The sequence below is a fragment of the Falco biarmicus genome, chromosome 12 (genome assembly GCF_023638135.1).
Source record: "Falco biarmicus isolate bFalBia1 chromosome 12, bFalBia1.pri, whole genome shotgun sequence".
Lineage (NCBI taxonomy): Eukaryota > Metazoa > Chordata > Aves > Falconiformes > Falconidae > Falco > Falco biarmicus.
In genome coordinates this window covers 29,557,986-29,584,104 of record NC_079299.1, presented here as the reverse complement: position 1 = coordinate 29,584,104, position 26,119 = coordinate 29,557,986, and the positions used below count along the sequence as shown (strand labels likewise).

General features: G+C 44.5%; 2 protein-coding genes across 2 annotated transcripts in view; one reads left to right on the top strand and one right to left on the bottom strand.

Moving 5' to 3' along the window:
• The window catches only part of REL (REL proto-oncogene, NF-kB subunit), a 32,494-nt gene extending 15,867 nt beyond the window's left edge, over positions 1–16,627 (top strand). Inside the window, exons 5-10 of the mRNA XM_056357752.1 lie at positions 7,908–8,048; positions 11,960–12,064; positions 12,376–12,588; positions 12,943–13,011; positions 13,121–13,192; positions 13,844–16,627. Of these exons, the coding sequence (XP_056213727.1) occupies positions 7,908–8,048; positions 11,960–12,064; positions 12,376–12,588; positions 12,943–13,011; positions 13,121–13,192; positions 13,844–14,619 (1,376 nt within the window). The 3' untranslated portion in view covers positions 14,620–16,627. The remainder of the gene's footprint in view (positions 1–7,907; positions 8,049–11,959; positions 12,065–12,375; positions 12,589–12,942; positions 13,012–13,120; positions 13,193–13,843) is intronic.
• PUS10 (pseudouridine synthase 10) overlaps positions 16,427–26,119 on the bottom strand; it is a 36,705-nt gene continuing 27,012 nt past the window's right edge. The window contains exons 12-18 of the mRNA XM_056357753.1: positions 24,633–24,689; positions 23,618–23,694; positions 23,470–23,525; positions 23,230–23,347; positions 21,902–22,044; positions 21,144–21,243; positions 16,427–19,561 (exon numbers count right to left, since the gene is read on the bottom strand). Coding sequence (XP_056213728.1) covers positions 19,523–19,561; positions 21,144–21,243; positions 21,902–22,044; positions 23,230–23,347; positions 23,470–23,525; positions 23,618–23,694; positions 24,633–24,689 — 590 coding nt within the window. The 3' untranslated portion in view covers positions 16,427–19,522. The remainder of the gene's footprint in view (positions 19,562–21,143; positions 21,244–21,901; positions 22,045–23,229; positions 23,348–23,469; positions 23,526–23,617; positions 23,695–24,632; positions 24,690–26,119) is intronic.

The following is a 26,119-nucleotide window of genomic DNA, read 5'->3' as shown; positions in this document are numbered from 1 at the left end:
CGTGGGGCCGTGAAGTCATGTTCCAAAGTTCCTTGTGTAAAGGGGCCATCGTCTTCCAGGGAAGCACAGGTACCACAGGCAACTGGGATGGCAAAGGGAGAGCGAGCCCTTAACGCAGATTCTCTGGGGCTGTCATCCCTCCGCCGTGTCTTCCAGTGTACAATACAGACACGTACCGAATAAGGGTCATAATTGGCAGCAGTAGGAAGTTGCTTGGTTGAGGTGTGTGGGTTTGAAGATTGTTTTCTCCAACACTCTTGCCTATCCTGTTGAAGCAACTGATGTCTGCCTCTGAACGCCTGGATGATCAGGAGTCGGTGTTTGCAGGCCATGCCGTGTGCCTGGTTGGAGCTGTCTGCATGAGTCATGCTGCAAGCGTACCTGTAAGGCTGTTTCACCGAGAATTCCCCACTATTAGCTGGCAATGTTTATCCTTTGCCAAGTTCAGTACAGGCTGTACGGATCGTGTGCGTTCGCTAGGATGCAGACAGATGCCTTGCGCTTGGGTCGCTCCTCTTGGGTTAGCCTTGTTTGAGAGAGAATTGCTGTTCCCACACCATCCCTGGATATGTTTGTAATCCGTTGCGTTCATGAGGTGCATCCCATATATTTTTGTCCATTAATAAGCTAAACGATTCTAGAAATCTCTCTTGTCTCATCCCTGAGCGTGCCAGGGAAGTGGTGTGCGGTGGTTGTAACTAGGACTCCTTGGCACGATGATGATATAAATAGCGCAGCATCGAAGGAGCGGAGTTACTCCTCCAGCGGAGCTGGTCCATGTCTGCTTTCTAGGGTGTTTGTTTTCTTTTAGTAGCTGTTGAGTTGTGCCATATCCTTGTCTTCCCATGTACTGTCTGATGTACAGCCAACTCAAATTAAAAGAAGAGCCAGTCTTCAGTTAAGAGCTTTTTGTGGGTGGGTGTGACTTGACATAGAGACAACAATTGAGTTAATAACAACTCAAGTTAATTATCGATGAGGAAAAGCCCTAAATGTGTTCTTTAAATTTAGGGGGAAACCGTACTTGGTATGGTATTCCAGAGGACTAAGCTTTTTCTAGGTGAATGGATGGCAGCATGAAAACCCTAGGCTTGTCTTGGAGTGAGAGCCCTGGAGGATGGCCAGATTTCAGGCAGTTAGAAGAGAGGGCACGAATAGGCTTCCCCTGGAGCTTGACATACGCTTCAGGTTCCTGTTCCTTTGTAATTGCTCTTGCTAATAAGCATTTAATTCACTTGCAGGCTCGCCCCTGTACCCCACAACTAATTCTGCTCCGTTTGCCTCCGCAGTCTTTCCTTTGCCGTTTCCCCTTTCCGCCCGCGAGCAGCTGACCCCGCGTCGGCTTCGCACTCGTCACAGTCTCCACGCCACCCCTGCACGCCCCCGCGCTGCGCCCGGGCTCGTCCCCACACCAGTCACACTCGCTTCCTGCCCACGCGCGGTCACCCTCCCCACAGCTTCCCGTGCTGGCCCTGTCACGGCTGCGCTCCTGAGACACCCCCCCCCCCCCTCTGACGCCACTCACCCACGCCAGCCGCGGTCACCGGGATCCCTCTCTCCGGCCGCTCGCCACAGGACAGCCCCTGCATTGTTGGGGGGCTTGGTGGGCCGTGATTATGTGAGCAAATAAACAAAATATTATGAACCCAGTGAAGACTCTTAGCAAGAATTTGGGAGCTGGGAATAGCTTGAAGTGGAAAGCATCCCTGTAATGAGTGCCTGGGATGTTGCACTTCTGTCCTTAAATTAAAACAAATGTGTAACAGCAGCACCCCCAGCTAAAATCTTGTGAGAGACTGAAAAAAGTGAGAGCTGCCAGCTTTTTGAGAAGCACAGAGCAAATCCATGTGTGGAAAGCTAAATGTCCTGATTGTAAGGTGATGTTAGTTTTTACTTTTGGAAAGCCTCTTTTGTACCTCATGCAAATGCTTCTTGCTGTTTATGCTGAAATGTGAATGTTAACCTAAAGGACAGCCCCTTTTCAAATAACAATGAAAAGGAACGTTGCCAAGTAGAGATGCGAAAAATGCTGCGCTTTTTTCTTTCCTGTACTGTAAACAAACTGCTAAAAACGCGCTAGAAATGTGCAGAGGCTGATGGATAGATCTGCTTAAATCTGTTCCGATTTTACATTTTTCAGACTGAACTTGGGAAAAGAACCCAGATTCAAGAGTAACATTGCCTAGACAAAAAAAGGACTGAGTTTCAAAAGTTTGAATTTGTATTCGCAGTTCTTCCCTTGGCTTTTGTATGAGGCTAGGCCGTTCATCTTCCCTGCGTTTCTTTTCTTGGTAAAGCAGGGAAACACAACCATGGTAGTTTAGGCATTCGGTCACTGGAAGTTAGCATCAGAGTTTTACAGTCTTTTGCATTAATCAGCCCTCAGAATGCTTTTTTTAAAAATTATTGATAGTCACTGATGCATGTTCTGTGTATAGGTATGTGCAAATGTTTCTTTCTTCTGCAGAATTGGTTGGAACTTACCTCTTTGTGGATCACAGAGGTATAAAGCAGGCATGGGTGTATTGGCAGAAGAAACATATGCTGCCATGGTCCTTTCCTTCCCCTTGTTCCCAGCTTCTACCTCTCAGCAGGTGCTAGTAGATGGTATTTTTGCCTCTGGATGTGTAGCTGAACAGCCTGGCCTGTCATCCAGCACTGTGTCCAGGTGCTGGAGCCCAGCTACAGAGCGAGCACAATATTCTGCTTTTGACAGCAAGGGACAAATAGCATAGCAGCGCATCTGCTCCTTCCTTTGTACCTGTACGATTTGTAGTTCACTTAGGAACCGCTGCTGTAGCGTTGAACTAGCTGGCCAGGTCCTTTCTGGCTGCGTGGCGTTCGGTGGCAGCAGTCACCGCTCAAACGCCTGGGCAGTTTAGTACGTGCTGCAGGTCCTTCCTAAGGCTAGCTGCCCTGCGGCCACGCAGCCACCGCTGCGGCGAGGCCATGGGCTGGGGGGGCATAAACGGGATGCAAAATGCACCTCCCAGGCGCTACACAGGGAGGAACCTTTGGCTCGGACCCCGTTTCCCTGCCTGGTTGATCCTGGCCTAAATGGGGAGCAGCGCTGGAAGGGGCAGCCCCCCCTCGCTCTGCGTGTGCCTGCTTCCACCCTGCCCCGTGCACCAGGGCTAGCGGTCGTGGGAACAGGCTGCCTGAAAACAAGCCGTTTCCTCTTTTCTTCTGGCAGGTTAGTGGTGAGCCAGGCCAGTTCCTTGGTCTGATTCACCACGTGAGCGCCAGGCCCAGTGTAAGAGCAGTGCTGGCCACGGAAGGGCGGGCAGAGCCAGCCTTTCACAGAAAGACCTCTGGCGCAGACAGAGTTAGACCCCCCAGTCGTGCCGGGGCTAAGGGGGGGATCTTTGTGCTCCAGGAGCAAAACGCTCGAGGCAGGCCAGCTCTGTGTCATCGCTGAAATGACACTGAGCATCCAGCCTATCCCCAAATTAAACCTCGTCATCTGCGTAAGAGAAAAGGCAGAATACAGCTCATCGTGATTATTAATGATGTGTGTTCCTGAGCGGTCTCAGTGGTGAAGTGTCTGTGGGAGGTCATTCTCTTTGTTTGAGGTCTAGCGTTCCCCCCGCAGCCCCTGGCTGAGGAGGGAAGGTCACAAGATGTCCCTTTGCAGGGGAAGCTGGTGTTTTCAGCAGAGTCCTCTCTGAATGTGTCACACCACATCATTTGCCCTGGAAGTTTCCGTGCAGGTTAAGTTTAGATGCTAAAGTACCTCCAACTCCACCCACTCCAGAAGTTTCTGACATCATCGGTCTAGAAGCTGGGTGGAGGGCTGTACGTGAGGAATCTGCGATTTAATCGGGTATCGTGTTATCAGTGAAAAAATACAAACACTTCATCATTTCTCTTCAGTGTTCAGAATAAACTTTCACTTTCCCTGTAGCATCACCTTATGAGTAAACTTCAGAGCCCTTAATCCCCCAGTAAAATTTGACAGATGAATGGTATTTTATTGGCCTTTCTGGCTGTTGAAGACTGTTAAAATAGTAAAAAACATGAGAAATAAATAAATAGGAACAAAGAGGAGGCTTGATATTATCTGCATCTTGAACTTTGTGCCGAGTTGGAATTGCACGTTGGTGGGCTGGACCCAGGAAGTCCCCAGTTTTGTGTTACAGAAGAAAATCCCAGAAGTTCTCTGATTTGGCAGAAACCCAGCAGGGCATCTCTGGGCTTCAGTGACAGAAACATCTGAGACGGAGCCGAGCCCAGTGCCTGCGTGGTGTGAGCTGCTGGGGATGGAAGGAGTTCACAGTGTAGCTTGGGGGGGTGTGTTTCTCTGCCCACACTGGGACAGTGTCGGTCTCTTCCCATGTTAACGGATAATGGATTAGAGAATTATTTCAAAGGTCATTCTTTTTTTTCAGTTGGAGCATTGGTGTTTCTTTCAGAAGAGTTCTACACGGATTTACAAAGAAAGGATTTGCTAGTCCCCGTAGCCCCTTTCAGGGCAAACAGCTGATACCCCCCCAGGTCCAGCTCTAGGTACCGCTTTTAAAATCCTGGTGCCAGAGTCTTGGTTAGTTTTCTTTTACCATTGTGCCCGTGGTGTTTTTATGGGGCTTTTGGCATCATGCCCCATATTTACCTTAGAATTTTAATTCTTCTTGAAAATAGTTGGGGTTTTTTTGTGCTTTGAGTTGCTAAGTGTTACTTTTGAAAGCTCTCCTCCTTGTAAAGGAGCTCCACTTAACTAGCATTCCTTCATCTACTCCTGTTTGCACAGATAACTATGGACAATGAATTTCTGCCAGGGCAAGGCTAGTTTATTAGATTGGGCCATCACAGGGACAAGCAGAGATTGTTGGTTGGACTCCTAGGGAGGCGGTAAGGTGTAGTACCACACAGCGAGAAGCAGTCAGAAGAGGAAGCTGGACTCCTGCCAAACCCAGAGTACCTCTTCCTTTTATTCACGTCGGGTTCGAGCCTTTTTTTACCGTATCTGCTCCCAACACTCTGCCTTGTGCGACGTTTTTTGCTTCACGTGTGTAACGTCACTGGTTTCGGTAGGGCTGCTGGTGCAGAGTTTGCACAGGCTGATGGAGCGAGTGCCTGCTTCTCTTCTCCGGGACTTACTGTTCCCAAAATCTTCAACAGCATTTCTTAACTTTAATAACTTCAGGTTTGTCAGGTTTAACCCTGTCTGTTGTCCTTCTGTAGAGAAGTTGGTGAAGTAACACTGACTGACACGACCATCCTCCGTACGGCCATACTCCAGGCATTAGTCAGTGTGTTTGTCTGCCTCGTTTTTGTTTGCTTTTAATATTCTTCAGGTCAGCATCCATTCCACTTAGTGGCTGCTCTCAAATTGACTTCAGAGGGAGCAGAATGAGACATTTGTTAAAAATAACAACATTTTATTTTGTTTGGATGATTGTCTTTTAGGTGGGAATTAAACATGTTTTGGAATTGATGAAAGCTGTGCGCTTCTGTATATGAACATGGAATCTTGCCTCGTATTTTTTTAAGTATGTCATCACAAGATGGGAGTTGCAGCTGTCTTGTTCTCCTTTCTTGCTGCTACGTTCTTCTCATCTTGTTAAAAATAGCCCAAGAGGAATCGCTCTTGACTGAACACTTCCTCTTTCAAACTACAGATTTTTAAAAATTGTATTAAATCATTTATAAGAACATGCAAAGCAGGAGCAGTGTTTTTTGCTGTAATCCAATGAGCTGTACGCCACAGCTCTGTTCTTTGCAATTATTGGCACACCACATCTTTCCTGTGTCAGGTTGGTTAAACAGATTTATTGGGAATTTGCAAAAGTTTGTAGCGTAGGAAATGATGTTATTTGAACATTAGCATTACTAATTTCCTCCGTATCTAGTATGTATTTATAGAGTGCTTTCAAGCTGTAAGTCTGCTATTATTTGTTTCTGAGAAAGAGGCTGCTGCGCCTGTGGAAAGTGTGGCGCAGGGCTGGTGCTGCTGTACCGTGTGAGAGAGAGACTTGCACAACCACAGTCCTCGCTTCTCGTTCAGAATCAAAAGCCAAATCCACATTTTGTGCTTGGCTTCTACCTACAGGGAGCTGGCTTAGACAAAGGTATTTCATCTCGGTGCTCAATTGAATTGAATTTGATTTGCTGGCTGTGATGCCAGCACGGATTAGACTCACCTGAGCTGCTGGGAGCAAGGTGGCAGTGCCCTCCTGGTTATCCCTTCTGCAAGGCGCAATCTGCAGAATGCACTTTTCTTTTTTAATTCTCCAGATCAGGCTGTATCAAGAGGCAGTTGGGCTGTGGAGCCTGCCAAATCTGAGTGAGGCTGAAGAGCCGTCTGTTCCAAACCTGTTTTCCAAAGATCCTGTTTTATTAAGTTAGCAGGTCAACTAGTGAAGTGCATTAAATCATAAAACTTTGTGTACCTGGTAATACAGCCAGCCACCAACCTGCAAAGCGCAGGCTGGCAGGACTGCCCTGGGCCCCACCATTTCTGAAGCTACATACGTAGTTGCTGCTTGGTTTTGTACTTGCTGGTGTATTTGCTTGAAATATTGCAGATCATGGGCTTGTAAAAGGGAGCGGTGACTTGAGTTCTCTCTGCAGGAGAGACCAGGAGAAACTGAGATATTCAGAGCACAAGAAAGACTAAAAATGCCAGTGGAAAGTACTCTGAGCTCAGTGCATTTGTTATTTCACACGATCAAAAGGCAAAAGGAAGAAATCTTTCAAGTGGGCATTGTGGAATCTCACTCACGGCAGGGTGGAGACCAACCTGGTGATAAACGTTAAAGGTCAGAGTATCGCAATCTAATCAGTACAGTGGGATCCCCAGACTTCTCATTGCAGCCACGTTTAATCTCGTGTTCTTGCAAGAGGCCTCTGAAAGGGCAGGGGAAGGACTGAACTCGAGAGGTTGTGATCTGTTGACTTGCCACGTTTGCTGTAGGCAGTTGCAAGGAGTAGCTGAACTATGCTGAACTGCTGCTTTGAACGATTTTGGAAAAGAGAGCCATGGAATTAAATCAGTTTCTCATTTTGCTAGCGTTGAATGTCAGCATAACAGTTTAATGTCAGACCTCGAAGGAACACATCACATTCAGAGAGGGCTGCTTTTCCCAGAGTCACCCATTAAGCAAGGGGTACCCGAAACTTTCAGTGATGGGATCCCAGGTCCTGTGTCTTGAAATTAAAATGAGAGCAAACACAATGGAAATGCTGATCTCGGGTTCTGCGTTTCCTGTGTTTTACGCCGGGAGGAATATGTAAGGAAACGGGTCCTTTCCAGCAAGGCTTCGCCGCTTGTATTACGAAATCGTACCATAGTGACGCCGCTGAGCACTGTTCTCAAAGGTACAGAAGCGATGCAGGTAGGGGGGGTGGTGGGGCTGGGGATGGTTTCTGTTGTTTCAGCTTTGTCCTTGCCCCAAGAACTGCCTTCTGATTATTTTTCTGCCTCAGTTTCTAGAGAGAAGTAACGGTACCACGTAGCGCAAGTCTTTCACTGCCATGGAAAATGTTCAGCTAGGTCCTAGGACATCTTCGTACTGAAATATTTCTCTTCGGCAGCAGCATTAATTTTGTGAATTTTATCGTGCACAAACAAGAGAGAAACACATCCAGGGAACGACTTTTAAACTATAGATGTATGAAACTGGTCCGGCAGGCACGGTGAGGAAACCAGACGCCAGAAACAGCTGCAGAACTAGGACAGTTTAGCCTTGTTTGATGAAGGGGAAGCATTAGCGGCTTCTCTATCGTTTGTTGTGTCCAGGGAATTTACTCAGGCAGCCCCTGCAAAGCTAGCAGGGACCACGGGCACGTTTCGCCTGGCTTGGCAACGCCTTTGCTTCCATCGGTGGAGATTCGTCCCCGGTTTGTCAAAGAACTACTGCTGGTTTTGATGACTAATCCTTAGTCTTGTCTTTCCTTCTGCTGTTCAGTGCCTGAAGAACAGCTGCACAACATCGACGAGTATGATCTCAATGTCGTCCGCCTCTGCTTCCAAGCTTTCCTCCCTGACGAACATGGCAACTACACGTTAGCTCTTCCTCCTTTGATTTCCAACCCGATCTATGACAACAGTAAGTACCTATTCGGTCAATTGTGGGTTTGTTTTTTGTTTGTTTTTGTTTTTTCTTTTCCTTGGGATGAAAAATGCCAGGCCAGTTTTTGAGCTCTGTGCCAGTCTTCTGGGTCACTTCTGTGGCTTGGGACTTGCAGATGCATGTCTAATGCGTGGCAAGTCAGTGAGCACGTACTCGAAGGATGATCCCAGGGTGAAGCATTGGCCAACCAGAGTAAGAATTGTCCATCGCATCTGTGGACTCGCACACCGGTGTTTTTTCAGCCCTCGTTCATATATCACAGCAATGACTGCAAGGAAAGGCCTGCTCCTGATGTGCCGAGGGATTCAGGTAAAGGGTAGCAAGATGGGCGGCTGTAAGAGCGATCTGCTGCCCAAGGCAGTCCTCCGAAGCCTGTTACACCTACGAGGAGCCTTGCCTTTGCCTTGCGAGGGCTCTGGAACAGGGCTCGAGACAGAGATTTATCCCAGTGGGAAACTGTCTTAACGCTTGTCTGTACCCCTTTTGTATCCCGGCCGGCTGTTGTTTTCAGTGTGGAGGCAGGGAATGGGGGAACGTTTGATCGTGCTCTGGGAGGGTGCAGAAGTACGTGCAACCCCCCTTCTTGGCACTGTTTTCCACATTCCGCAAAACTGGACTTCTGTATGGCTTTGGCAGGTGATGGCTGCTGAGGATTTTAGCCCTCAGCGTGTGCTGGACTTCTCTCCCTGAGCAGAATAGCAGAAGAACTTTTAATCCTTGAAAACTTTGTGGCAGTGTTTTTTACTTCTGCAGTGAAAGTGTTTCCATGCTAAGTATTGAAGTCATTACTTTAGCAGAAACTATTGAATAAAGTGAGGTCTGCGTTTATAAAGTTGATGTGGGCCTAACCACTATGAAAGCGTTGAATATGGACTCGGGTGGTTTTGGTATTCTTAGAGTATATTTTAGAGCATTCTCTAGAAGCTGGGACTGTGTGCATTGTTATTGAGAACCCTCGTAGTACTGAAGTACTTGGGGATGACATAAAATTGATGTATGAGACTTGCAGCTACGCCTCGGATGCTATTTAGAAATGTGCCAAATCATGATTACTTGTCTATGTTGATTGACGTCAGTCTTCGCTAAGCTGCTGAAGTGACAGATAGCTGTGTGGTGGGGAAAGCTTGGTTTTTTGGTGTGGGTGTATGTGGGCAGCTCCTGATACACCGCTGCTACGTTACGTGGAGGATTTTAGACACCTATAGTGTAAATAAAACGGTGCGTAACTGCAACCACAAATTGTGAACGTTATGCTGCTCTTGTTTGGGACAGCAGTTTCGGATCTGAATTTCTTTTTAAAATGTTAGCCTCTCCGAACCTGCTCTGTCGTACCGAACTGGGGTAAGGTCAGGTTGTAACTTTAGATAACATAAAATTGTGCAGTACACTAGGCTTTGGAAATCCTAGGCTGTTAGATTTTGAGCTTTTGCAGATCTGTTCAGATCGGGGGCAAAAAGGTATGCAGAGCTTTTCTGAAAATCAGCTTGCACATTTTAAATCTAATATTTTTTTTTCCCTTTGTAATATTTTCATAGTCTTGACCTGCTTTGGATAGTAGAAACACATAAGAATAACACGCAGACAACTGCAAGTGTATAAAATTCAGTATTACAGGCAGCTTCTGTTTTCCTTTGCCTGTACTGTTAACTGGTTTTGAACGGAAATTTCCCAAGTTGAGTATCTTACTGCGCTGAAAACTCTTGGGAAGAGTCGGATAAAGCAGCTTACTGTTTCTGAGAGATGAGGTTAGGGAGAATATGTTGTTCTGCTGGTGTTGAAAGCGATGTGGTTTTTGGCGGGCAGCTCATTTTTCTAGGGATTTGTTACCAGGGATGCGCTTTTGGGGAGCGAGGAACAGGAATTGCACAGGAGACAGGCGACGGGGAGGGGAGGGCGTGCATGGGGGGAGAGATGCGAAGCGGCACTGCGAGAGGGGCCACAGGGAACATCTCCTGCTGAGGCTGGGGTCCCACTCCGCGGTCCTGCCTGGCACCGGGGCTGACAGCAGAGCAGAGCATCAAAGCCTGCTGACATCTGTGTCTCTCTGTTTCCACTTCTGAATTCTTTGTCTAAAAAACGAATGACGGAAGTCCAGCCTAGACCTTCCCCCAAACCTGTTAAAAGGACGCCAAGTGCCATTCAAAGCACACAGAAGTGAAACAAAGGTAAAATTAGGCTTCTCCTTGCCATTCTTAATTTACCCTTCCTGTGAAAATCGCACGATGATACTGTCAGTCATATGATCCTGTGCTGTTTCTGGGTTTGTTTTGTTTCCCCTGCCTTCAAAGTTTCTGATTCATTCAGCAAATCAAGTGGCATGTGGCATGTAGTAAAGAGGCTGTAGCACCTGCTTCTCCTAATGATAGTAATAGCTGCAGATAGTAACTACGTAATTGGGCTCTGGCCTGAGGTTACCAGGAGCTCTGTTTTAAGCATAGTCTGCGCCGTGCTACGATGTACCTGTACAGTACCGTGAAAGATTGGGCAGGAATTGACTCCAGCGGAGAGCCTGAAGTAGGTATCCCACACCCTCCCTGCCCCCCTTCTGTTTTTTGAGGGTGACTCCATAAGCTTTGGTTTTGTACGTCATCTCTGTGCCTGGAATGGGGAGCGCATGGCGGTGGAACATCGCACTGCTGTGGCGGTAGGAGGATTGGTTTCTGGCTCGTAAAGCAGCAGCAGCTGGATCATTCTGGGCATTTTAAATACATTTGGAGTCAACGTGTTGATGTAAGAAGATCAGAGAATGTCATGGCACAGTGTAGTTTTGTTCTGTGGGGATTGGAGGGGTGGAAGAAGGTGCAGTAGCTCAGTAAACTGTGAATATGGTCACAGACAGCAGCAGAGAAAGTATCATCAGTTGCTTCGTGCGTTAAGTGAAGACGGGGTCTTAAAATCGGTATCTTCTCACATATTTAGAAGTATCAACAGAGCATATAGGCACAGGGGGTGAACTTGAAATTCTAGAGAGAGTTTTTCTGTCCTGGCTTTTTTTTTTTTTTTGGTTCTTTGTTACTTCTGCATCACTACACTGTGACATCAGTGCCCTTTGAAATAAATGGTAAGGTGCCCACCGAGCTCCCGGGGGCTGTTCTTTCTTGCGGTGCTCTGTCGGCATGCTCCCTGCGGGAAAGCTGCAGGTAGTGAACGGGGCCAGACGCGTCAGGCGGTGCGTGTCTCCATCCTGCGTGAGTTGCCTGTTGTGTGTGCATGAACTTACTGTGAGCTACAGTGCTACGCAAACTGTGCAGGGGGCAGCTCTCCATCCCTAACTGTCATGAGCGCTGTCCGTGCACAGCCACAGCCTGGAGCTGACATGTGAACGTTTTGGGGTAAAACCTGTTACCTTGAGTAAAGGCATGAAAGTTAGGCTCCTAGACCTGGTGCTCAGGCACGTTGAGAGGGTAACAGAGGAGAGGCACGATGGGCAAGTATGCCTGTGCATAAAACTACCCCCGGATACTCGGAGAGGGGAATTTTCTTGACTGGCTAGCCCAGCTTTTTGCGGAGAAGCATGACTGTAACAGGTAATCAGTCACTCAGAGAAGTGCTTTGAATCGTACAGCTTGAAAGGCAGCAGTGCCACGCGCAGTCACATCATTCAGGGAAGTATTCTGGGGCTGCTCTAGAATAGTTAGAGAGTGAGTGGCACAGCTGCACTGGTATCTTGTCTTTGGAGATGAGCGGCTGAGAGCTGTAGGATCATGGAACGTCAAGCCTTGCTCCCGAGTTTCCTGTATGGCGCGACTCGTTCCATCTGAATTTTGGGATGTCACACCCCTCCAGCTTTTGCCTTCCCTTCACATACCTTAACCCCCAGCACCCTCATCTTCAACAGTGACAGTTTCAGTAATTCTTTATCATCCAGTTTTCCTGTTTGTTTCCAGGAGCTCCCAACACTGCAGAACTGAGAATTTGTCGTGTGAACAAGAACTGTGGAAGTGTAAAAGGAGGAGACGAAATATTTCTACTGTGTGACAAAGTTCAGAAGGGTAATCTTGACTAGGTTTTTTTCTCTTCTTTTGTCCCACATGGCTGACACTATCACTTCCTAGCTGGGGAAGTGAAGCTCTTCACCACACTCCCGTCTAAGTGGTTTGGTGTTACAGCTGGGCAGAATAGCTTCCAGGTTCAAGGGCTCTCAGCACCTCTGAAAGACACTCAGTGCCTTTAGAGTCGAGCCATTTACTTGGCATCTGAATTCTGAGCCCGACTCCTTTCTTTATTCCCCTTTTCCCTTTTTTTCTGCTCCAAGTTTTCAGTTTTTCAGCTTAACAAGCATCTTCTGTTTCTAATGGACCAGATGACATAGAAGTCAGATTTGTCTTGGACAACTGGGAGGCCAAAGGTTCCTTCTCCCAAGCTGACGTTCACCGTCAAGTTGCAATTGTGTTCAGAACGCCACCGTTTCTCAAAGACATCACTGAGCCCGTCACGGTGAAGATGCAGCTGCGAAGACCTTCAGACCAGGAAGTCAGTGAACCTATGGATTTCAGATATCTACCAGATGAAAAGGGTATGGTTCCCAATCGGTTGAGTTTCTGAAAAGCCACTATCAGTGCAGAACTTGTGTTGATAATGAACAGTAGCTTAATTAGTAAAAATTCTACAACACTACTTCTATCAAGTGGACTTTTCGCTTTTTAGAAGTTAACACTAGTCAGTTTGTTCCCTCTTTCAATGAGAGTATCAAGAATCACAGTTAATAATGCTGTCTTGGTTTGTTAGTGCTGTCATGTCTGAAATATCTTTCTTTAAATATATCTCACTACAATTAGGTGCCACTAGTATAAGTTTTAGAAAGTTCCTTTACTACTAATTACATCAAAGAGAAATGTCAAACTTTTCCCTTCCGCTCCTTTCTCTGTAGATCCATATGGCAACAAAGCAAAAAGGCAAAGATCAACGTTGGCTTGGCAAAAGCTCATACAGGACTGTGGTAAGGAAGTTATTTGTCTTTTTCTTGTTTGAGTGAACTTCCATTTAGATGGAGTTATTTTATGTAAGAGCAAACATTCAGTGTAGGCTCATGCTTTCCTCCACCGCAGGATCGAACGCGACAGAGAGGCCCAAAGTAGCTCCGTTCCCTGCTGTCACCGAAGGGAAGCTGATTAAGAAAGGTAGGTTTTCACTTGCAATCCAACGGTGGTTTGAAAGAAATCGTGTCCGATTGCTGTGGGGAAGGGCTGGAGCTTTCTCAGGGGGGCACTGCAGTGCCCAGGGCAGCGGTGGCACCCGTCTCTTCCTTTCCCTCCTCCAGATGCTTCTCAAAGCCTCAGCCCCACTGGAGCTTCCCCTTTGCACAGGAGAGGGCTACACCTTCTTCATCTCGAGGCGTTGCTAGCTTTCAGCCTTAATTTAGATAACTACCAATGCTTCTCCGTGTTCAGCTACTCAGCCCTTCAAACGCACACTCGGCTGCTGGCCTTCCTTCTGCTTTGCCTGAGATGCTAATGCTCTCCTGAGTGTTTCTTCTGTAAGATATACCAGTATTTTTGACTATCTGAGCTAAAACCATCAGTTCTTTACTTAAACGTAGCTGTCGCCTTCAGTGTTTGCCATGGAGGGGTGAGGGGGATGCATAGCTGTCTTGCTGCTGTCCAGAAATCTGGGGTCCACCCTGGAGAGCAGCGAGACAAGTAGGAATGTGCAAATGCACATACAGTCTTACTAAGATAGCATTGGTTTTGCTTTGCCTTTTACTTTTTTGCAATTTAAAACAAACTACAAAAAACAGCATTAAAATGCAGTCACGTCTTTCCTTTCCCTAGAGCCAAACATGTTTTCATCCACACTGATGATGCCAGGGTTAGGCACCCTGGCCCACGCGAATCAGATCTACCCTGTTTGCAACCAGATTCCCCCCCCGCCGGCGCAGGTGGGGCCAGGGAAGCAAGACACGCTGTCCGCGTGCTGGCAGCAGCTGTACAGCACCCCCCCTGCAGCCGGCGGCCTGCTCGGTGCGCACCCGCAGAACAGCTTTGGGGTGGAGGTGCCTCAGTCTGCCGTCCAGGGCGGCAGCGCGCTCCCAGCTTTCCACGACAGCTCTCTGAACTGGCCCGACGAGAAGGATGCGGGCTTCTACCGGAATTTCAGCAGCACAAACGGGATGGGAGCAGTGGCGGTGTCGACGGCAGACATGCAGAGCGTTGCCAGTAACAGCATCGTGCAGCAGGTGCATCCCACCACCATCTCCGCAGCCAGCATTGTGAACATGGAGACCGACGACATGACCTGCACTAGTATAAACTTTGAAAAGTATAATCCAGTGTTAAACACGAGCAGTCACAGGCAGCAGCTCCAGCAGGTGCCTGCCCCTTGCCCGTCCGTAGCCGCGCCCAGCAGCGCGCCTTTTAACGCGCAGTCTAACTTAGCTGACCCGGCAGTTTACAGTTTTATAGACCAAGAGGTTTTAAGCGAACCAAGACTATCCGCCAACCCGATGCCGAACCATCAGAATAGCATTGCAGATAACCAGTACTATGACACCGACGGTGTCCACGCTGATGAGCTCTATCAGTCTTTCCCATTCGATAGCATACTGTAAAACTATAACCATTGAGCCAGCAGTGCCGGGCTGGAAGCGGGTGCGTAGAGCTTTTCAGATGGCTAGCTGTGTGATGAAGAGGAGTAACTCGCCCTTCTGGAGTCCCTGCTTTCTCTTTCAGAATATTGCTATGCAAGTTTCATGATGTAACTTAAGGTTATCTATTGCAGCCCAAAGACTGGTGCCCATAAAGGAGAGAGGTGGGAGTAGGGTTTGGGGTTCTGTACCTTGTACTTTTACACTGTTGGAAAAGGGAACTGTTAACACTTAAATCTTGCTTACCTTTGGGGACTGTAAAAGCTGGCATCTTCAGAAGGGTTAAAATTTCAAATGCTTCACAGGGTTAAAACTGTTTGGAAAATAACTATTTTTGCTATGGAAATTAACTTTAAATTTTGATAGGACAGAAACTGGGGGGAAAAAAACCCCTGCACATGGGCACTCTAGTTCAGACTCGCTAATATTGTTAAAGTTTTACTCAACTTACTTGAAAAGTTTAGGTTTCTTACCCTCTTTCGTATAAAATAGTCTTCTCCTAAAACAAGATCATGCATTGATTTTTCATGTTTTCACCACACTCCATTTGCTTTGAAGGCAAATTTACTCTAAAATTTTTTTAATGACTATGTCATTGTTAGATATATTTTAAAAGACCGGAAGGTTTGAGTTTTTAAATAGTCCAGCTCTGTGGTAAATGAATTACTGCACAGAAGAATGAGCAGAAAGTAAGGACTTCTCTGCACTTCATCCAAAGTGCACTATTTTAAATGACAAACCCCTGTTGCTTTAGGAATGGAGCACACTGTTATTTCTCTGGAAGTTGGGTGTGTGTGTGTGTGTGTGTGTGTAGCTGTGATGTGTATGTTATTTTGAACTGCAGAAATACGTTGAGCCATAGTACCTAGCTACTCTTTCCTCAGGTATCCTGGCAGTTTCCTGCTATGCAAGTGACTGCTCAAAAGGTGGCTCAGATCCTGCCTCCCCACCACCCCTTCACACGAGAGCTTTGGGGCAAAGCCAAAGGCAGTCTTAGTGTAGCCTCATCTAGATGCACTCTGTTATAACTTAAGGCCATTTCAGTCAGTACTAATTAAACACACTCCTCTATACTCTGTATCAGAAGCCAGAACTTCCTCCCTTCCCCTTGATTCCCAGTCTTTATTCTTAGCCTGAGTTGCGAGATGTTCAGTGACAGCTTGCGTGGATGTAACTGGCTAGGTAAGACACTCTACTCTGCCTTATAGGGCTGTGCTATTTTATTATTTTAAGAAGCAACACAGCAAGAAATATATGAGTATTTCTTAAGTTATACAGCTGTTTTATATGGCAAATAAGGCTTAAGAATCTAATTGTTTTACTGTTTGGCAACATAAAACTGCTGTGGAAAGAAGAAACAAAAAAAGCACACTGATGTATTAAAAAAAACAAAAAACAAAAAACAAACAAACAAAAAACACACCCCCAAATCAAAAAAAGCCACTTGAGATGCCTTGTTGTGCACCAGGCAGAAAGGACCTCCACAACCCCCTCCGTGGTGTACAGGAAAGCAATGACTCCTCACCTGCACTCACTCGTTGCGTTCAAAGCAGTAAGGTGCTGCTGCTGGAACGCATTGCACCGAGGATGCAGGACTGATGGAATATGCTCCTTAGACAACATGTAGAACATACAAAGTTTGGAAAACTGCTTCCCCTAACTCCAGGTACACAACGCAGTGAATTGACTTGCTGTGTTATAAAGCAAGTTTTCCTCACTTCTGCATAGCTCCTCTGCAGTCTTAAGTAACAAAGACCAAAGAAATACAAAGAAAGCTTGAAATGTGTTGTTTATTCAGTTCTTTTTTTGAAGTTCTCAAATTTAAGTATATTAAATGTAAACATTTTACTCACTTCGTAGAAAGCTCCTTATAGTACAATTGGTTTTTACTGTATAATTAAATATTTACAAAGTTCTGTTTTCCTTTGTAAACAAGTTGGTTTGGTAATTAAAAAACTGGTTATACGAAGTACTCCGCTTCCACAACCTTCTCAGATTCATGACATCTCTCAGCGCAGGAAAGCGAGAGAAAGGGGAGATGGTAGGTTCTGGGTTGCGTATCCTGGGGGCTTTTTAGAGTATTTTCTGCTCACAGTAACTGATGGCCACTACAAAACCCAAAGCGATGTGTGCAGTAAAGGTTCATCTACACTCGGCCATCGTTTGTGGCAGAGCAACTGACTTTTCGGGGGCAGGACGGACCGATGCTTTCGTGCTTGGCTAGAGCTGTGCTACTGCCACAACTTTTCCAGGAGCAGCTAAGCCGACGCAAATAAAATGTAGGGGGGCATTACAGGCCAGCAGTTGTTTGGAGGAATACAATGGCTTTGAGTCCTTCCAGAGCAAAGGAGGATGCTGCTAAGGAACACTGGACCTCATTTTTTAGCATTTTTCACATAACGTGCTAGAAAATACCTACTTCTTTCACACATGCCCAACAAACCAGATTAAATCTTACTCTCACAAAACATCCTGTTTGAGTACTCACAAGCAGGTATTGTACTTATAAATAAGATGAAGGCCAAAGTACAACATTAATATTATTGCTGCAATATTCGTTCCAGATTACAAATGTTCAAAGTGTTTATACCTTGTATTAGAAGCTGCAGACTTTAAACAAAGTTCGAAGTAACGGATTACATCTCTCAATTTCAGATTTTCACATGATCACTGAACAATATCTAAAGACCATAGAGATGTTTGCATCATTAGTCCTGTCCCCCTGCATTTTGATACTTAACATTTATCACCAAAAAAACCCCAAAAAAAGAAAATGGGAATTTTTGGTGGACCTCTCTACGTCGCATAGAGAACAGATTACACTTGGAACATTTAGCATAATCTTTAGAGTCTTGTTGATCTGCACTTTGATTCTTACCATGATCTCCACTGTCACCATGATAACGTACAGCACAGCAAGAGCTGCAGATGGGTGCACCTTCAGTGTCCTTGCACTGTGGCAGGAGCCCTTTTTATTTCTAGCTTGATTTCCTTCTTGGAACATCTCTCCTCATGGCTGGTGTGCCCATGGTGCAGTCCTGTTTACACTTCCCCCCCCGTAGTTTATGGAATTTATAGATCATATTTTAGCTCACTTTGAGTTTCAAGAAATCACATAGATGTGAGACTGAAATTCTCTTTTGTTTGTTTTCCATCATTCATGACACTTCCTTTCTGGGTACAGATGATTATCTGAGACAACTACTCCTGGAATATGTTGCTCATAACAGCTTTTAGATTAAAAACAAAAAAAAAATACTGCTGTCTGAATCATGTTCCTATTATTTTTGTGATAGAAAAACAGGATCTTCTGAACTACTACCATACTTACGTTACAGTGGACTAGGAAAACAACAAAGTTTTGACAGCCCATGACAGGCAGAGTATATAATATTCAGACTAATTTTTCAAGATTTTTTGGGTTTTAGTTTTCAGGAGCTCCTTGAAAATGTATTTATTAATACCTTTTTGAACCTTCAGCTAAAGTTACCATGCAGCTGTAGTATTACGAGGTCCTGGCACCACTGAACTGAAGGTAAGATACCTCAGTGACTCTCCCTGTCCCCAAACAGTGGTTTGTCTTGGCAAATATTACTCTCTTTCTTTCTGAAACGTTAATTATTTAAAAGCCCTTAAGTTGCAATCTTAAGTTTTTGCCAATAGTTAACTCTCTTCTGTGCTTCAGGTAAGCAGAAGCATTTTCCAAATCGATTAACTTCATACAGGCGTAAGTGGCTTTTCCTAAAGACACAGGTGGTGCTTTGTATGAAAACATTTAAAATAAGCAAAGAAAAAAACCTCAGCTCTTCCCTATTCCAGGGAAGTTCCTAAGCAATGTTCAACTCTTCTGGGCATCCATCCAAGGCAAGGTACTAGAAAAAATGTATTACACTATTAAATCAAAGCTTTCTATCTCTTGTCTTGGTCTCTCAATACTAACATTCCTTGGTATATTTATATTTGCCTGCACTTTGAGGTTCTTGGTATTCCTGGTTTTCTTTTTTATTTCCATCGTGCACCACTGCCAGGAGTTCCCAATCTTTTTATATAAGGCGACTCAACTGGGGAAATCCTGCGCCTGAAGAGGATTGTAACCCGGCCAGAGAGCTGCTGAGGCCTCAAGTACCTCAGCTGTTGTTTCTAGGAAGCACTGCTCATGTTTTTAAATGAGAAAAACCTCAGTTTTAAGTGCAGAGTTTTCCCCTGCAAACTGTTTCTTCCCTTTGATTCGCTTTTGGAAAAAAAATTTGCCCATCTCTAAAACTGACGCTGACCAAAAAGCAGTCCTGCGCAGGGAGCGGAGCGCTGCCTCGGCCAGGCACTCTCCTGCTGGCTTCAGGGTGAGGTCCCTGACTTGCGAATTCCTGCATGCGCGGCGCTCTGAATCAAGTTGGGACTGGGTTTCGGGTAACTCGGTGCTACCTGCACCCAGGCAAGGAAAGCTGTAGCATCCAATAAAAAAAGAGTTTGAAAAAAAACCAAACCTGGCTTGAGGGAGGGTTATTTTTAACTAAACATTTGAAAGTACTGCAGAATGTATATTTGATGTACTTGTGCATTACACCATTTGCATGTTACATCATTTGTCTTTTCCTTAATTGCTTTTTAAAAAGACTTATTATCAATACATTAGCTTACCAAAATCTTTCTATGCACAGAAGAAATTAAAATAAGGCCAGAAGACTGAATGAACACTACCTGTTCCAGAGCGTTTAAGGTTGATACAAAGTTAACAGTATCCTTTGGCAGATCAACATGATCCAAATGTTGGACAGAAATACTTTGCAACCAAGCTGTACCACTGCACGGTGTTCAGGAACCAGCTGCTGACAGCGGAGCCGCTTCTTCCTTGTCCCAACTTGAAAAGTTAATCATCCAGGGTTGGAGGCCAGTCAACGTCAACAGACTAGAAGAGCAGGGAGGAGCGGGGGGGAAGGCAAAATTAGCAGACTTGGTATTTTACATACATAAGGAGATTTGGTAGCAGAACTCTACTCTTGTCAGCTATAGGGTAATAGTGGGAAGAAACCGAGTAAATAAAGGTCGCTAAGATAAAGAGACATGTGACAAGACAAGCAGGAGCCAGTGGCATGGAACAGCCACCTTCTGGTGGCTCCATCTGTGTCTGGAGAGAGCTCTCTGGGAGCTGGGCTTGCTTCATAAAGCAGAATCGCAACCTCCTTGTACTACTACTTTCCAGCATCATTTGATATTGGGCTGCATTTACAAGTGTCCAGAACTGTTAAGTAGAAATATGAACCATCTTCATCTACCCATCCTGCAGGTGGGCCGTTATGATGTGAAAACAAACAAGCACGGGAATATTCAGGTATTGAGCAGTGCACGCAAGGCTCGAGTAGAAAACCACCGCCTGTCCCCAAATCTGCTTCCTGAGGGACAAAACACGCCTGACACTTTAGTAGAAGCAGGCATGATAATTACTGCAACTTGAATTGTATCTTTCTTCCCTGACCTCCCTGAGGCTGCATCTCCAGTTCCCTTTGGGCATGAACTTGTTGCTCACCCTCTTCCAAAGGCAGCACACCCTACACTGCCACAGCTATCACCATTTGCAATCACAACACAGGGATCGCCACACAACATGTTAAATGCCTTGGCTTCAAGACTGCCTACATTAATCATACCTACTCCTTGGCTAATCTACAACTTCATCAAAGGATTAGGCTCTTAGGCTGATCTAAAATGCGTTATTAGCAAGATGACTAATTATTTTCAAGTCCCTGGACGTCTTTCATAGCTATGTCCGATAACTGTAGTGACACCTATCCGTACAAGAGCGATGCTTATCAGCCCGAGCCCCAAGCCAGGCTTCTTGCTTTCAGAACTGAGGTGCCCTCTGCGAGCTCTCTTTCTGTATTGTCCTACTAAAGAGATAAAAAAAAAAAAAATGCAAGGCTGTTCTGCAAAATTTAACATGTGGGCAGCTTTCCAGAAATACATGAGAACAAGCATGCTGATCACTGGCTACTTGAAATGAAAACGCATGTTTTAAATGGATCTTGCCAAACCACTAGGTTGGATATTAAATCTGTATCTCTACCTACAGTCTTTTTAACCACAACAAATTTTGGTTTTACATCTAGACTCCAGCAAGTGAACAGACACAATTTCTTGCTGTGTATGAACCAGCGTTGAAAGAGGACGTAACATCTCTCCTACTTTTCATCTGACCCTGTTTTGAAAAGAAATTACGTGGTACATGTAACATTGCTAAGGTCTGTTCCAGCAGGCGCTAATCACGTCATCAATTCATGGTACGTCCTCCCATCCCTCCCCGACCAGAATTCAGCAGAGGAAGCCTGCCACATGTGGCAGTGTGGTACAAACCACTGTTTTTGCATTAACACTAATTTTTCTATTAACTGTGGTAAGGAATGTTGATTCAGTTAGAGCAATTCTACTGAAAGCATCTCACAAATGCACCTACCTTACTAATTTCCAGGAAAGATAAATAGCAAACAACTTACTTCCACATCCAACTCCAGAATGTCAGCGGTTCTGTTCAGTAGGGAGCCAATATTGGGCTTTGTTCTTCCAAAGTCTCCATGCACAAATTCTTTAATGTAGCTAGAAATACTGGCTAAGGAAAGGTGTGTTTTACCGTGAAGAAATCAAAGGGGAAAAAAGGAAAGAACAAAAAAAGGGTATGGGGAAAAACACCCAAAGCAAAAATAGCGTCTTTTTCTACTAAGCCAATTTGCTGCAAATGTCCTGTTAAGCCCATACCCATCTTTAAAAGGCTTCCTAATTCTTGGCTTCTGACTCTAATGCCCAAAACTGCACTATTGACCTGTATCTTCTGTTTTATTCCAAAGTGCATGGAGACTTTATGGCAAAACTGTTAACTTGTAAGTAGCAGCAATCTCCAGTCTGCATTGCAGTGCATTAAGTATTGCAGAAAAGCTTATTTTCTAAGGTGAAAAGTTTTCAGTTAAATTAGGAAAAGCTTAAGCATATCTTTAAATACTTTTTTATAGTTATCACATACTTTAAAACTATCAGAGCGGTCATCACAAAAACACGCACACGGACATTCATTTTTTGAATGAAAGCCTGAATGTGAAATTCTGACATAAAAGCGAACATTATGCAGCCGCTTAGGACTGCTGAAGAGCAGGCAGTGAGAAACACTGCAGCAATAAAAGCAGGAAACTTCACATTACCCGAATCACTCTAATCAGCAAGCTGTTTCCTAAATGCATTGTGCAACAGCATCTAAGGTTACGTTCCTGCTTGAGTCTTCAGATGCAGGCGAAAATGATGCTCGTCTATGTACTCAGATTTCATGGTGTGGATGATCCGACACCTTACAGCTAGAGGCCTCCTGTGAAGAACCCGGAGAGGTGTCTTCTGGTCAAGTTTTAATTCCTGTTACAAGAGGTTACAAAATAAACAAGGAAGATAGTGTGCAACATACTGCGCAGACTGTAAGAGTCATATGTATTGTTAACCAATCACATCTTTTTTTATACTGTTTTATGGTAGTTGAGTAATCTCCTTCAGGCAAGGCTAATTTTTTCCATGTTTATCAAAGGAGAAAAGGACAGCCATCTCAAAGGCTAAGCGAGAAGGCCTCATATGAACACAAACTAATGGAATCACAGATACAGAAGAATAACCTTGAAATCTCCATAGTCCTTTGCTGGAATGGCTCCAGCATGTAGAAGCTCACTGAGAGCCTCAGGGCAATAATAAAAAAAAGAAAAAAAAAAAAATCCCCCACACAAAACGCTTTGTCTAAACTACAGCCAACCCCCCTAGAAATAAAAGTGAGGAAAAAAACCCCTGAAATGAGATTAGATCTAGTAACAGTCTTTTAAAAAGTTCATTTCCCCACCCCCTTTCCCAAATGAGATGCAGCAGTTTGAAAGGCAACTTTTCAGGAAGTGAGTGGGCATGCTAAAAAGCCCAGCTTCACAACAGTTGTCTCCCTGAACCGTCACCGCTTGAGCCCTTGCTCTGAGAATGCTTTCATGGCCAAGGCCCATAGGAAATGGTGCAACGCAACAAAAACCGAACATGCTTTTCCATCAGCAGTACCTCCCTGACCGGTATTTGGAGAAAGTTCTTGTTAACACAGCATTCTTGTAACACTGAGCACTTTGTAAGGCCTCTTTGCATTATTTTCCATAGATATTTCAAGTTCCTAATGGCTGCAGCTGTGGAAGAATGGCTTTAGAGCTTGCAGAACAAAAGACCTTCTCCGCTCCTTTCACTTCTGCAAAGCTATCCAAGGTGGTGCAGCGGCCAGACTTCCTCCTCTCCCATTTGCTACTTTTTATTATTTGGTTTACTGGAAGGTCAACGTTATACAATGATTTGTTGTCTTGGCTAACAGCCAGCTAGCTATATTGCTAGGATGACAATGGTGAAGTAAGGAAGGGGTGAGAAAGGGGAAGGGAGGTATGAAAGTCCCCACAGCCAGAGAAACCCTGATGAAAACCCCCCAGACACAGAGAAAGAGGTATGTCCACGGGTGGTGCATGTATATTAACTCTCCCCTAGGGTACCAGGACGGGCACTATATAAACTAGCAATAAGACCTACAGATACCTTGATATCATCCAGCAATGCAATATCTTCTTTCTGTATGGCTTTGTCTGTCCATATTAAGGCACTATAGGTCTTTGTCTTTTCCTCTTCACCTTCCTTCATACGACCAATTGCCTCTCTAAACAAAAGAAATTAATTACATAACATAAGCATAATTATATAACGCTGTAAGCAAGAATGCTTGCAAAACTCCCAAAGCATCCGCTTTCAAATCCCTTGCCAGTGACGACAAATACTGACCTGGTGACAAGCTGTAAATCTCGAACCTGTATTTTGTCTGAAGAATTATTAATTGTCTGTGATATTTAAAAAAGAATCAGTTAGCAAAACTGCTCAGTTAGAGAAGAAACACATGCTTTATGAGTTCCGTGAGGTGCAAATGATTTACCTGCTGAAGTCTCTTCATTTCCTCAGCAGTAAAATGTATTCTACGAGGATTCACAAGCTCAATTGCAAAGGGCCTTCCTAGCAACATGCACAGTCATAAAACATAAAAACATGTTGTTCTAAATTAACGTTTGAATTTATGCAGTAAGGTTGGAAGGTGTGAAGATTGTCTGCTGTTATGCAAACAGGGATAGGACTTGTGGGTTTAGGGATGTAGCATCAGATGGAAGGAAAGAAACAAGGGACTTTTTTGGCTACTAAACCCCAGTATCAGCAATAAGTGCAAATTATGACTTCCCAGAAGACATCTTGTACAAGTCTGTGCTAATTAAAAAATAAAATAAGAAAAAAAGTTAATTAGCTTATTTTCTGTCACCTACAGCAATGCCCAGGTGCAAGATGATGTTAAATCCCGCTCCCTCAGCTAAACATCTGTTGCAATAGCTGCACTTTCTGTGCTCAGGGCCAGGGATGATCCCCAGTATAAGCGATGCCAAGAACCACACTACAAATCAGACAGCGACTGAAACGCATCATTGTTAATGTTTACTTTTTCTTTCTGCTCCTCATTTGGCTATAGAAGCTTCAGTATATTGGAAAGCAACTGACTTTTATAAAGGACCCAAGTTCAAAAAGAAAATAAGGCTTCCCCACTCCCCAGCGACAGTGAGGCAAAGTAGAAGGACCCAACAGAAAACAAGATAGGAATCAGTCTGATATAAATGGCTTAAAAACAGGAAGTGAGTAAAATAAAATAAAATAACAAGCTATGCATTTCCCTGCATCTGTGCAGCCAAGGACACTGACAAAAGGGCTCCTCTTTCAGCTGGTTTTATGAAACTGTTCAGTCTTTGCAAATAAATACATAAATATCACTACAATGTTTCCGAGATACAGTTTCAAAGCATGCCTAGTCCACACTTACGCACTTAGCATTAAGCAAGATCTATCAGGGTAGCTTCAGTTAACCATTTGGTTTGTTTTCTGTGTTTCACAAGGGATATTCCAAGTCTTACCACTGCCTAATGTTCTCACATCCACATCTTCTCTTCCAGAGGAAGAAAAATTAAAGCCTATAACAGAATTGAACAAGGCAGGTAAGATTTTATTTCACATTTTTAATACTCTCTACAGCTTTTAAAAGGTGAACGATTTTCTTCTAAACTTGTTTGCAAATCTACTTCAAAGAGCTATCTTTATAAAATGAAGCCTGTACTTCAGGAACACATCTGGGAGTGATTGTTTGTTGTGTTAGATACACAAGTTCCTTGAAAGGCACTCCTAGTTCCTTAGCCTGAACGAGGCTGCTACAAACCTGAAAATGTCCAGAAAAAAAGCAATACCATCCTAAAGGAATTCCACTTACTAATTAATTTTTTCCGTTTCTTATCCAGATAATTCAAGTTTATGACTAAAATCAAACCAAGTCATCTTCCTCCAAAATAGAACTTTTTATCCTAAATACACTCAATGGTTTTTTTTAAGATACCAGAAAAATTTCTGCTAGTCACACACATCTGGACAAAAGAGGAAGAAAATTCAAGTCCAAACTGAAAAGTAACCTCTGTGTCTACGGTTTTTTTCCCATTTTTGAAGCTACAAAAATGTACTATTGGGTATTTAGTTTCCTTTGTTATTCCCCTTCCACCTTCACGCTTTGCCTGAAGGAGGATAGGGGACCAAACCCTGCATCAGAGGTAACTTTGCAGCTCTGTTCCAAAGGGTCTCTGAAAACAACGATGGTTTCAAACTTTTTTGCTCCACAGGGAACATACGAAACGCATAAAGATTTCCTTGGGTTTTATCATGTCCCATTTCTCTGGTGATATTATGGCAACTACAAAACCATGAGAAAATTATTCCATGGTCATGAAGGTCTATTTCGGTAATGCTAGAAGAATTTTCTTGGTTGGTAATGCTCCAGACGCTTAATCATCTCCACAGCCCTTTGCTGAATTTGCTTTGGTATCTCCATGTCTTTCTCGTACTGGGGAGCCCAGAACTGGATCCAATACTCTAGATGTGTTTCCCCAGTGCTAAGTAAAAGGCAAGGATCGCCTGCCGTGACCTATACTGGCAATAGTCTTTCTATTCATTTATATCTCTTGTCAACATTACTGCACAAGCACTTCTGGTAGCTACCTGTGGTAATTCTGCAAGCTGAATTCCGGTGTCACATAGCACCTGGCCTGAAGACACAGTTTGAGGATTTTCCTAGTGTTCAGACTAACACATCATTCGCTGGGAGGAGGGCAGAGAGGAGAGGAAAGCAGCTGTTTTTTCCAAACTAATATTTAATGCAATTTTTCCTTGGGCCTTCTATGTCTCTAATTCCATGTCTAGTTGATGACAAATGATAGGCAGTGATTATTTCATCTGGATAATCCCTGGATAAGCATTTAGCTTGTGGAACTTTATGCACTGAAGAAAATAAATTAATCAAGGTAAGAAACATGAAGGGGTTGAAGGCTAGGCAGATATTACGGAACGCTGATGGCAAGAA